This window comes from Pseudonaja textilis, chromosome 4 (assembly GCF_049901715.1).
Source record: "Pseudonaja textilis isolate UNSWEBS1 chromosome 4, rPseTex1.2, whole genome shotgun sequence".
Taxonomy (NCBI): domain Eukaryota; kingdom Metazoa; phylum Chordata; class Lepidosauria; order Squamata; family Elapidae; genus Pseudonaja; species Pseudonaja textilis.
In genome coordinates this window covers 69,309,320-69,322,770 of record NC_141993.1, presented here as the reverse complement: position 1 = coordinate 69,322,770, position 13,451 = coordinate 69,309,320, and the positions used below count along the sequence as shown (strand labels likewise).

Here is a 13,451-nt window from a genome sequence, read left to right as displayed (position 1 = left end):
ATTCTCTTGAACATTTTCCAGTCAGTTGGAAGTATAGTTAAGATTTGGATGGCTAGATCAAATTTTATTTTATTTTTATAGGCAAGAATGATTTACGCATCACAATAACTTGAACAAAAAGGAAGCTCTGAAGTTCGATCGGCCTTTAAAATCATATACATGATTGCACAACTTTCAGAAACTCCACTGATGTGTTAGAGTTGCAGTTTAACAATGTTAGTTTTGTAGCCAAGCAATATTTTACTGTGACAAATATTGATAGAAAGAGAAATGATTAGCCACATTCTTGCATATGTGTAGAGATACCTATATAATTACACTGTTATTTTTCTAACACTGAAAAGAGACAGTGATTGACATAAAGAAAGGTTGAAATGATACTGTTTGGAAAATAGTAATGAAGAATTGGGGGATTTATGAAGACGGGGAAATTTATGAATTTATGAAATTGCGTTGTCCAGCTGGATGATGTAAGAAGAATAATGATCATATTTAGAAAAGGATCAGGAGAAAAAAGGAATAAAAAATAAGATGTCTTATTTCAGAATGAAGGAAATGCATAAGGCTTCACTTTGAATATTGACACACATACTGAGGTCTAAGTTAGGCTTTAATGTGCTGCCTTTACAAATGCCTTGAATACCTGTTTGTTCTAGAAACAGCCAAATAAGTTCAAAGAAAGAACAACAGGGATAATTAAGTTATTACAGGTTTCTGAAGCAAACTGCGTGATAAAACATTTTTGATTAGTAAGGCTAACACAGAAACATTTGGAATAAAGATAAAGAGGATTATCTATCAATTCATTGGTACTATCTGTTTTTTGCCATGTTGAAGTGGGTAAGATGTTGGGATTTATATTTACTAGTGTTTGAAAGAATTAGGACGATTGCCAGCAAGATCACAAAATGCAAGCTGTCATGATTGGTTTTCAGGACCATCATAAGATTGACTTTTGATACCGCTAGCTAGGCAAAACACACCATAAGCTAGAATAAATTAAACAAAGGATGACTTCTGGATCAAACGTTAATCGAATGACTTGTGCTACTGTGACCAAAATGTGTGTATGTTGCTGTTTTCTTGAATGTTGCTTCATTTGTACTGTGCTTTGTGTATTGAAGTTAAAGTAGTTCATAGCAAAACACAATGCAGGTGGTCTTTCTTTAGTGACTACAGTTTAGACTAACAACTCAGTTGTTCAGTGAAGCAGTTCCTACGTGAAACTACAACTGTGCTTATGATCTTAGTTCAGCTTTTGTTTCTTTTACAGACGAAGTTGCTATTTGCAATGATTGGGCATAAAGTTACTTTTTCATCAGCATTGTAACTGCAAATGGTTGCAAAATTAGGCAATTGCTAAACAAGGCTTATCTATATTATAGTACCCAGTATAGTGCTTATGTGATTACATTGGAAGTGGCTGCTCTTTTTCTTTTATTTTCACATTGGATTATTCAATTATTTGAATAAGCTTTAGTTTACTGATCTCATGCTTCAATTCCAATGAATTTGTTTAAAAAGCTGAACAACTACTATTTAAACCGTAGATTAGGGTGTTGTTTGGTTCCAAATAACAAGCTAACAGAATAACAGAGTTGGAAGGGACCTTAGAGGTCTTCTAGTCCAACCCCTACTCATGATGCTCATGACTCTAAAGATGATTCAGGAAAGAACCCACAAATAAAGAATAATAGTATTGTTTAAAAATGGATAGATTTAATAAAATGACCAAATTTTGCAAGATTTTGATATACTCTTTTAAAATCTCCATGTATTTGGGGTATCTGTCACAAATTGTTTGAAATTTTGCACTATCATATCATGTTTTGATGATTTTATGAGAAGTAAAACTATTATTATTTTTATTTTAGCTTGAAATTATGGGCAGTTCTCTTGTCCACCATGAGTACTTCTTAAATCACCCAGAGTATTTTTTTAGTATAATCAGTGTAGTACTATTTGTGCATAACTAATTCCAGATAGTCATTTCTGTGAAGAGTTTCTTCCATTCTTTAGTGCAGCTAGAATTCAATAGCCATTTTCCTGACATTATTTTTTCAGCACCACGAAAATCTTTTTGTATGCTATTCAAGCAGCTTATAGATTGTTTCTAATGCCAGTGGAATATGATTGAATGCAAGTTTTGATCCACGCTATTGATTTCAATTGAGATTTTGTCTCAGGAAATGTGTTGATAGAATTATAGTTGTCATCTTTATTTTGCACTTCTACTCACTTCATTTGAATCTTAATAAGTGTATAGAGCTGTTGCTGAAGTCATATTGATTCATTACAGCTTTTAAAATGCTATGTCTCTTCCTAGTCCTCTATTGATTTTTTTCAAATGCAAAAAAGGGGAACTGAAGTATTCTTAATGGATTTCTTTCAGCCGGTTGCCAAGGAGACAAGGTTCAATTTTATACTGCACAACAGGAATTGTCCTGCAGTGGCTCCAGTCAGACAAGTATGTTTTTTTTTTTTTATCAAGAACCAGTAAATGAGCTTTTCAAGGATTTATTTAACGGAACATTTGTTGCTGCTAATTATTGTACTTGCTATGGCTAGTCATTTCCATTTACCTACAACTTTTTAATTGTATTTCCTAGTTTTGAAAGCCACTGTGTTATTTCCTTTGTATTTTTTGTTGTAGACAATTGTCCAGTGTAAGTCATGTAATCCTTGATGAAGTCCATGAGAGAAATCTTCAATCAGATGTTTTAATGGCAATAATTAAAGACCTCCTGAATGTACGACTAGATTTGAAAATAATTCTGATGAGTGCTACACTGAATGCTGAGAAGTTTTCAGATTATTTTGGTATATGACATACTCAAATTTTAATATGTAAAACATAATTAGTTTTAACTGTTGTTAATATTTAAAAATAAAACAAGTCTACACTGAGAAATCAAGTGAGCATGAAACTAGTGTTGAATACTTCTGAATAAGAATAACTAAATCAAAATGGCTAATGTATGGGGTGGTATGGGGTAGTTTGATTCTTTAAACCAAACTAAGGTGCATCTAAATTTGACTAATTTTACAAAATATAAAGTGAGGTCAGGACAAAAATCAAACATTTTAATTTAATTTCAGTTAATGTTTTATAGCATTTTTTATTTGGGTAAAAAAAATAGGTTCTTATAACTTGGAGTGATTTCATAGCTTCACAGTGCAAAATAGATGTTCCAAACTTAACATAATATTTACATATATGTTTACATATTTTGGAAGCCAGTAATTAAATGAATTTGTTGGAAAGTGGGGTTTGGGATGTGCAGGTCCCCGCTTTAGTTCATTTCCTTGAGACTTAGTTCATTTCTTTGAAGACCACAGCACAAAATCAATTTCTGGTATTCATGTGTAGATAATTTAGAAGCATGATGAGGGTTTAGTTGGGTTTCTATTGTGCTTTGCTGCTTGTCGTAGCAATCGTTCTTGAACTTATGCAAGTATAGCCCATAGATACTGTTAACTAATCCAAACAGCAGCTTTACATGAATACTAACAGTGCATGTTCCCAAGATGCTACAGGCTTACTCTTTTACCTTCTAATGCATAGATAAGTTTGCAGTTTGGGTTTTTGTTTTATGTTCCTTATAGTATTCTTGTGTAAGAATGTGTAAAAGAACGTTTACATTCTTTTTAAGAAACTAGATCAGTACAAAGTTTTTTTGAGAGGGTCTTTTATCCTGTATGTTTATTCTGTACATGCTTCACATTCTTTTCTTTTGGTACAGTATTTTATGCCTAATTCATTCACATAGCAGTCTGTTAAAAATGCTAGTATTGTAATATTTTTTTCTCTTCTTTACCGCAGACAGTTGTCCTATGATCCATATTCCTGGCTTGGCTTATCCGGTCAAGGAATACCTTTTGGAAGATGTAATTGAGAAATTAAGGTAGCTTAAAAGATTCCTTTTTTCCTTTTCAGAATTAATTCTAATCTGGATTGAGCAACATATAGATTTCAACCTATGCATAAGGTTTCCCTCTAATCTTTCTTCATATTCCCGCACATGATCCTTAGCTAAACCTTTCAGAATAAATTAATCTTCACTTGTTCAACGAACATTCAAAGTTGTGATTAAGCTGAATGACTGGCCTTGAAGTTCCAGCCATTGCATCACTCCCACAATCATGTGTTCATGATCTGGGTGTTCAGCAACTGGCTCACAGAAGGGTTTGCAGCATCCCATGATCACACAATTGCAATTTGTAACCTTTCTGCCAGCTTCCTACAAGCAAGGTCAATGGGAATTGGGCACGGAAAGTTGCACGTTGCTTCCACTGCTTTTCTCTCTTATAGAGAGAAAATTCAAAGGCTCTCATACTCCATAGCAGACTTGCAACCCTTCCTTCCCAATCTGCACACAATTGTGTGATGTCTCAACCCTACCTTGCTCTGTAGTATTCACCCACCCTCTGGTCTGCTTGCAAGCTGCCCAGGATTTGCACCTTCCAGCCAGCTTCTGCATTGGCTTTGCTTATGGGATGCTTGGCAGGAATTGCAAGTCACAGTCACGTGAGGTCCTTGCCCAGCAACCCATGATTTTCATGTAACTATGGCAACGATGCTGGTATTGCTACTAAGTGATATGGTTAACAGGTAAGTGATACAGTCACATGATGTAGTGCAGGGGTATCAAACTTGGGCCGCATCAGGGTTGTGTTTGACCTCGGGGAACTAGGTTAGGCGTGGCCAGGGTGTGCATAGCCAGCTCAGCATCACTCATGTCAGTGCCTATGGTGGCCTGAGCCCTCTGCCAACGAAAATGGGCTCCCTAGCTTTGTTTTCAGCTGCAATGGCCTGTAACTTTTTGCCAGTGAAAACAGCTCGGGTGGGTAAAGCACAGCCCTCGTAAATTCCGTTTTTGTTGGCAGACACACTGCGGATGGTCCTTCACTATTTCCAGGGCGGCCCTGTGGGTGAGATCTAAGCATCCCATGGGCTGGATGTGGCTCCCTGAGCCTTGAGTTTGACACCCTTGATGTAGTGCTTTATCACCACATTGCTTACTGATAGAAATTCTGTTCCCAATTACTTTAAGCGAGGATTACTTGTAGTGGAGTAAAAAAAAAAAAAAGTAGAAATCCATTTTGCAAGCAAATCTAATCTTGTTACAAGTCTGTAATTATAACATTGTGTCTTTTTGAAGGTACATGCCAGAAAATACAGATCGCAGGCCACATTGGAAAAAGAGATTTATGCAGGGACATATAAGCAGACCAGAAAAGGAAGAAAAAGAAGAAATTTATCATGAACAATGGCCAGATTATGTAAAGCAACTAAGAACACGGTATGTGTCCCTTTTTAAAGTAACTTTCCAATGTTATCTAATAACTCTTATTTTTTTCTAAGGAAGAAAGTTATTGACTAACAGTTGACTTCATGATAAACATGTATATAAAGATTATGAAACAGCAGGATACAAGTAGCAGTATTTTTAGAATTTTTGATAAGTGTATTGAATTCTCAGTAAATTAATTCATGACAAATTTACAGTAGATGTAAGTAGATATGTAAGGGAAAGCAAAAAAAATTGCCTGAAAACAAATAATTTATTTAATGTAATTCCTTTTTAGAACTGTTACCCTGACCTTAACACACGCTATAATTAATTTTGTTCTTTCTTTTTCATACAATGAAAAGCAGCATAACCTTCATAAGCATAGCAATTTTGTATTGGCTGTACTGATTCTTCAATCTCTACATGATTTCTAGATATTCAGAAGCTACAATTGATGCACTGGAAATGATAGATGATGATAAAATTGATCTTGATTTGATAGCAGCATTAATAAGATATATTGCTCTTGAAGAAGAGGTGAGTTTCTTATTGGCTAGTAGACTGGCTTGCTTGTTTTATTTACTTGTTTGTTTAGTCATCTGCAGAGAAGTGTTAATATACATTGAGAAACAGTGAAAAGAGCCATATTGGTGTAATGGTTAAGATGCTGGCCTAGAAACCAGGAGACTGAGTTCTAGTCCTGCCTTAGGCATGAAAGAGAGCTGAGTAACTTTGAATTACTCATTGTCTCTCAATCCAGCCCACCTCATGGGCTTGTTGTTGTGTAGGAAGAGGACCAAGTACTAAGTATCTTTATCACATCGAGTTACTTATAAAGCAATAAAGGTGGAATAAAACATCTAAATAAAAAAAGGAAATATTTTACTGTTATACATTGCCTATACAAGTGTTAATTTATATAGTATTGAATAATACTAGGCTATCAGATTTTGACAATAAAATGAGAAACCAGGTTTTGACCATTATCTGATGACTTTAACCTTTTTTCAATAAATGATGAGCATGATGCAAGATCACTGCCATTCCAAACATTCACTCAAATATATGGCTAGGAAGTAAATTTATAGGCTTGAATGGGTTATTTTAAGAACTACTTCATGTTTATAAACAGAAAATATTCCTTCTTATCTTAAGCTACATAGCTTGAGAGAAAACAAAACATTTTTTATTTCTTTGTTACGATAAGAAGAGGTTAATATAACTTACATTTCTGAAGTTCCAATGTGGTCTAGTGGAAATGGGATGAAAATGAGAAGGTGGAGATAGTTTTTAATGTATGGTGTGTGAATAGAATTGTGTCTGCTTTATATAAAAATATAATATGTAGTCCTCTTTTAATTTCATTGGCACAGTATATCCTCTGGTTGTTGGTGGCTGGAAAAAAAAAGAAGAAAAAATCTAGGCCTTTGCTTCAGATGAGGGTTAGCCTATCTCTGTTTAAACAAGCTGTATTTAAAAAGTTTGGCCTAGAATTTTGTATACTATATTTGTATGCTATATTTATGAATTTAAAAATGCAGATTTGTTGTTTAACATACCTGTTTTACATCCAGGAAGGCGCAATTCTGGTATTTCTTCCTGGATGGGATAACATTAGCACACTGCATGATCTTCTGGTTTCTCAAGTTATGTTTAAATCAGGTAAAATTTTAAAATTGAAAGAGTTTCGTTAATACCATATGGTAGACTAGACTTTTTGTAGAATAATTCAGTAAATCATTTTCAGACATACACCATATTGGCTTACATTATCTTACAATTTGGAAGTGGAATGAAGAACTAAATCAACACTGTTGAGCAACTATTCTAATTCATAAAGCTATGTATATCTATGTTATGTTGAATAATAATGGCACTAGTTGCATAGTTGGAAAGGCAGCACAGTAAGTAATAATAGAATTTAAGGGATAGGTCAAAGAGATGATGATAATAATAGCAGCAACAATAACAGAAACATATTAGATATGCTACCCCACTGTAATGACTCTGGGGCTTTGGCTGATTAATTCTAGCGTAATAGATTTAAACTGCAATCCAATGTCTATACAGTTCTGCGAAAAAAACATTTATCCCTTTCATATTTTCATTTCTGAATGTTTGCATGCCTTTACCTGTGAATTTATATAGGTTTTGCTAAGGAAATCAAACTAAACAGATAACACTAATATTTAGTGATTTTTTTCATTTATTTCATAAACATTTATTTAACAAGCTGTAAACACCTTGAATTGCACCTAGAAGCAAATTGGCAGCCAATGCAGGTCACCGAGCAGTGAGGTTACATAGACAATTCTTCGGTCACAAGAACTATCCATGCCACCACAATCTGTACCAGCTGTAGCTTCTGAATGCTCTTCAAAGGTAGCCCCAAGTAGAGTCCAGAAGTGAGACTAGAGCCTGAATAACTAAGCAAAGTATAATTGCAATATAATTTGAAAAAGATCTTAATGATTATCCATTTTAGAATAGCTGTACATACATATAATGTTTACTGGGGCAGTGTGAACTATTTTAAAAAGGATTTTCAAGAGCATATTAGTGTAAGGAAAGCATTCTCCTGTCCCTGATACATTAAAGTAGTAGCATCCTCTGTAAAGATAGATGTGCCTATTTCAAAATTATAAATTGTTCATTTTGTTCACAGGAACATGCACTCTGGAGCAACTGTCCCCATCCCGTCCCATTTCTCCCCGCTGTTAAAACTGTACATTTGGAATGGAGAATAATACAATCTAGTTAGCCCTTTGTAACAGAGAAAAACTAAATGATTCTTGAGAAGTAACTCTTCAGTTTTTCCTTAAAAATATCAGAGATGGAATACTCCAATCTCCATAGATGAAGAGATCATCCCTTCCAATGTTTTACACATTACTGGCTGCTCTGAAATTTTGATTAAATATTTATCATTATTCTTTCTGTCAAATCCATCCATTCCAATTTATTCAATACCTATCCTAATACTGAAAATGTACAGTGTTTTTATCTTAGTAACAACAAATGTGACTGTATTAAAAATCATTTATAATAAAACTTAAGTTTTTAATTAATTGGAAAGTATCTTTGAGAACTGTACAGCTTCATTGTCTTTTTATTCTTAAACTCTCTACTTTTTTTCTGTTTTATAACTGAATTTCACATACAACATCATGTGTATTTTAATTTTCAGATAGGTTTGTCATCATACCTTTGCATTCATTAATGCCTACTGTTAACCAAACTCAGGTATGTATAACTAGTGCTAACCATAATTATATTAACTTTATTTGTAGTAGTAGTCCTCCCATACTGACCGTATCATTTGGCAATTGTTTAAAGTTACAACAGTGTAAAAAATAATAGCTCTACAACCAGTGCTTGCATTTATGACTGTTGCAGCATCTCACAGTCATGTAATCATTATTAGGGTGCTTTGCAACCTGGCATTTATTCATTTATTTATCACATTTCTACATCATTCTTAAGTGACTCTGGATGATTATAACAAGCAACATATCATAGTATAAGAGGAGAAATAAAAACAGAGGTTCAAGATCCAGGTGGATCTTGATAAGACTAGAACACTGGGCCATATCTAACAAAATGAAACCAAAAGTACACATATAGACTGGGTGAAAACCAGACTTAATAGCAGTAACTGTGAGAGGGATCTTGGAGTCTTAGTTGACAACCAGCTAAATATGATCCAGCAGTGTGCAGCAGCAGCCAAAAAAGCTAATGCAATCCTAAATTGCATTAACAGAGGGATACAATCAAGATCAAGTGAGGTACTAATATCACTTTATAAAGCCTTAGTAAGACCACACCTAGAGTACTGCATCCAGTTTTGGTCACCACGTTATAAAAAAGATGTTGAGTAAAGTACAGAGAAGAGCAACCAGGATGATTAGGGGACCGGAGACTAAAACATACGAAGAATGGTTACAGGAACTGGGCATGGCTAGTCTAGTGAAGAGAAGGACCAGGGGAGACATGATAGCGGTCTTCCAATATTTGAGGGGCTGCCACAGAGAGGAAGGGGTCAAGCTATTTCCTAAAGCATCTGTAGGCCAGACAAGGAATAATGGATGGAAACTGAACAAGGAGAGATTTAACCTGGAAATAAGGAGAAACTTTCTGACAGTGAGACTAATCAACCAATGGAACAGCTTGCCCTTGGAAGTTGTAGGAGCATCATTACTTGAGACTTTCAAGAAGAGATTGGACTGTCATTTGTCAGAAATGGTATAGGATCTCCCGCTTGGGCAGGGGATTGAGCTAGATGACCTACAAGGTCCCTTCCAACTCTGATTATCTGTTAAATCTGTTAGAGGTGGAGGGAACAACTTCAAATCATCAACCATCCGCAAGATTGCATATCCCTTCCCTTTTATACCTCCCTGCCAACTGGCAAAGCCAGATCTGATCCCCTTTTGTCTGGTTTGCAACTGGCTTACAACAAACAGAGTTAATATAAATAATAAATATATCTCTAAGATAAAGAACATAATGCTTTAATTAGGGGAAGTTATCCTACTTTCAAACACTTATTTTTCAAGAGATTAAAGATTATTGGTGGTAATCGGATTTTGACATAACAATAATAGATCACTTGTCTGTGGCACTTGAATATGTGAAGAGTGGCTCAAATCCCACTGATTTGAGCAAATCTCTCTCTATATAAGAAGTTTAGCTCCAGATTCCATATTTCAAAGTTTTGTTTCTGTTTGATTGCTAGTACTTGGTATTTAAATAATGTGTTTCAAATTCATTGTTTGTTTTAACTGAAGTGATTTAATATTTAATAAATTTAACAAATAATATTAAAAATCCTTGTAATAAAACTGGATTTTATAACAATGTTTATTATCTTTGTGTCTTTTTCATGCTTTTCCTTAGGTGTTCAAAAAGACCCCTCCTGGAGTTCGTAAAATTGTAATTGCTACAAACATTGCTGAGACTAGGTAAACATTAGTTTATGATACTAAAAATACATGAAATTTGCTACTCAAATTTATTAGCAAAAATTTGAGCAGCAATAAAAAGTGATTTCTTTGCATCATAGTAGGAGTAAAATGGAGGGAAATATTTCTAAACCTTATTTTCTCTGTTTTTTTATTATTAGACTATTTTGTTTAGATATTTTAAAGAATATACAAGAGGATCTAGGAATTTTCAGCATTTATAAATTGAATTGCATTCCTGAGTTTGAAGTTAGGGTCAGTGCCCGTGGCAACTTTGCTGAACCTGCCATAATTTAATTGAGCCAAGAATTGCAGAATTCTAAACCAGGATATGGACTGTCTGTGCTGGGAAATTGTGGAGGGCATCAAATTGAGTAGGGGAGGCTAACAGAATAAATGTACAGATGCTTTTCTTTCTTTCTTTCTTTCTTTCTTTCTTTCTTTCTTTCTTTCTTTCTTTCTTTCTTTCTTTCTTTTTTTGGTTATGCCTCAGAAAGCAAGAAATTAAATGAATAGTACATTGCTGTTTTGCTTATACTGCTAAGTTTCCACTGTGCCAGTCTTAATTAAGGCAGATTTATTTGGCTTAAGATACCTGTTCTACAATTTATTTGATGCTCAGACTGGCAATTCTTATTGATGAAATGTAGCTAATTATATGTAGAATTAACACTATGTCAAAGTTAAGTATTAAACATTAAGCAATTCCATCAAGTTTCTCCCAATTATATCTGGCAATGTGGTTTAATTCTAATATTGCAGTGTAATTTTGTCCTCTGATAATTTCACCATTTCACACTACAGTATAACCAGGATTGCCTTTTTTATTTTATTTCACTTTTTGGCAAGGGAAGAAACAAAGCAGTAGCCAGTAATTGTTGCTGTTCTTTATGGCTTGATACATCAGCCATGAGGGAGAAAAAGGACAATATTTCTTGCAAGGAGAAAATTGCTTCATAAAAGTATTAGCTAAGAATCTGTGTGATGTAGATAAGCAAATTGCTTATCTATTTCTCATTTCTCTGTTTTTCATTTCTGCAGTATCACCATAGATGATGTAGTTTATGTTATAGATGGAGGAAAGATAAAAGAAACTCATTTTGACACGCAGAACAATATCAGCACAATGGCTGCAGAATGGGTTAGCAAAGCAAATGCCAAGCAAAGAAAAGGGAGAGCAGGAAGGTAAGCCTATTGTTATAAAATTTGTCAAGCAGGAAAATGTTGGCATTTGGAACATTTTCTAATTAACTTTGAAGACATTTCATTTTTTTCCCTTTACTGCAGATGCTTTCTTAATATTGAAGTCTTCCCTATTGAATTTTTATTTGCTGACTGCCTCTTCTAATTTTAATACTTTTTTAATGAGTGGACAATCAAGGTAGTACAACAGAGCACCATTATATTTTATGGTAAATATATCAGGGCATTGGGTAGAAATTGCTTTATCAAATGCAACCCCTGCTATTTTCATAGTTCACTCAGTCAGGTGCTTAAACTATTAAAATGGATACCCAAATTGTACGTGTTAGTGGCTTTCCCAATTATTAACATGATTATTTTCTGTGGTATTTAAACTTAATTTAAATATGTCAATTCAGTTGTTTGATTTTACTTTTCCTGTGATCTCTTGATACTTGCATTAAAAAAGTAGTATGTAATATGAGTTACAATAAAAATATGAACTCTAAACTAAATGTATTTTGACCATTGTACCATCAAAAGTTGTTGGAGCCTCAGAAGAATTCTCTTCTTCTTTTCCATACAAATGTGTACAGATAACATGAGAAGTTGAATTCAGAGGGTCAGGTCCTTTTTGTTGATTTGATGATGTTGTATGTGTTTGTAAACTAATCACTCAGTGTGGATTTATCAGTATTTTTTATTCTAGGTGTTATCCATTTACTAACGTTCATTTAAAACATAGAGTTCAACATCAGTTGCATATAAATATTTGTAAATCCCAAATTCCAAGCATCTGAACGAGGGGTTTTTATGTGTGTCTCTTCCTGCATATACCCATAACTACAATTATCCCTGTAGTTTTCCTTGCAAGATTTTCAGAAGTTTTTTTGCCATTGTCCTCCTTAGGGCTGAGAGAAAGTTATTGGCTCTAAGTCACTTAGATGCCTTTGAGTCTAAGGCAGGATTGGAACTCCCAGTTTCTAGGCTGGTGCTTAATCATTAAATCAAAATGGCTATTTCTAAAACTGGGTCATCACGTCATCACATGACGTATTGTGACTTTCCCACCTTTGCTAAACTAGGGTGGACGTGGCCAGCATATGACATCATCTGGCCCACAGGCTGCGAGTTTGACACCCCTGCGGTAAGGTAATATAAAAAGTTTTGGGGTTTTAAAAACAAAACCCTCCATATTCTCCAAAGAGAATACCTAAACCCCACTTACATTGGTGACAAGATTTTATCCCACACTATGTATTATCAGCATTTCCAGTGGCAAATTAAGGCTCGCACTGACAAATCTTGGTGCCCTCCTCCTTTGTACATAATGTACAAAGCCATATTCTCAATGGTACCTCCTTGGGCCTGGTGCCCTAAGCATGTACTTAGTCTGCTTAATGGTTAATACACCACTAAGCATTCCTAAAACTATAAAAGAGTGGTCTTTGGCCACAAGATGTTTGCTCAACACTTATAGGAGAGATAATTTTATAAATAAAATAAAAATGATAAAATGTAGACCATTGACCATCTTTATAACTGCTTCTGAATGATATATTAGATAGGCATGGATATGAAGTTTGATGTTTTCCCATTTTAATTCGTTTAGATGATTCCGTTTGAATTTGTATGTAACACCATTCTGTAAAAGTGCTACTAAATAGCTGTAATTACACAAAGCATTCCATTACTACTTGGGAAAAAGTACTTAATAGAATATATTTATACTTTTACAGAGTCCAACCCGGCCACTGCTACCACTTGTATAATGGTCTTCGTGCCAGTCTGCTAGATGATTATCAGTTGCCTGAAATCCTGAGGACACCTTTGGAGGAACTGTGTTTGCAAATCAAGGTAATTTACACAATTGGGACAGTGATAATAAATCCTGGTGAAGCCTTAGTCTTGCTCTTTAGGAAACTGATTTTGATAAAAATGTTGAATTGGCCATTCAGTAACTTTTACAATAATTCTGAATCTCTGGGTGGCCTAGTTCAAAGCTAGGGCCCTA

The 13,451-nt window shown here is 34.5% G+C and overlaps 1 protein-coding gene and 1 long non-coding RNA gene across 2 annotated transcripts in view; one reads left to right on the top strand and one right to left on the bottom strand.

The window, feature by feature from the left end:
* Positions 1-13,451, top strand: part of DHX36 (DEAH-box helicase 36) — a 29,621-nt gene that overhangs the window by 6,326 nt on the left and 9,844 nt on the right. Inside the window, exons 7-16 of the mRNA XM_026701651.2 lie at positions 2,393-2,467; positions 2,654-2,820; positions 3,824-3,905; positions 5,163-5,303; positions 5,729-5,831; positions 6,869-6,956; positions 8,482-8,537; positions 10,191-10,255; positions 11,297-11,440; positions 13,177-13,294. Of these exons, the coding sequence (XP_026557436.1) occupies positions 2,393-2,467; positions 2,654-2,820; positions 3,824-3,905; positions 5,163-5,303; positions 5,729-5,831; positions 6,869-6,956; positions 8,482-8,537; positions 10,191-10,255; positions 11,297-11,440; positions 13,177-13,294 (1,039 nt within the window). The remainder of the gene's footprint in view (positions 1-2,392; positions 2,468-2,653; positions 2,821-3,823; positions 3,906-5,162; positions 5,304-5,728; positions 5,832-6,868; positions 6,957-8,481; positions 8,538-10,190; positions 10,256-11,296; positions 11,441-13,176; positions 13,295-13,451) is intronic.
* LOC148125882 (uncharacterized) lies at positions 3,823-6,689 on the bottom strand. The gene is made up of 2 exons (XR_015743605.1): positions 6,522-6,689; positions 3,823-3,876 (listed from the first exon to the last, which is right to left on the bottom strand). It is a non-coding gene; the product is annotated as an uncharacterized LOC148125882 (long non-coding RNA).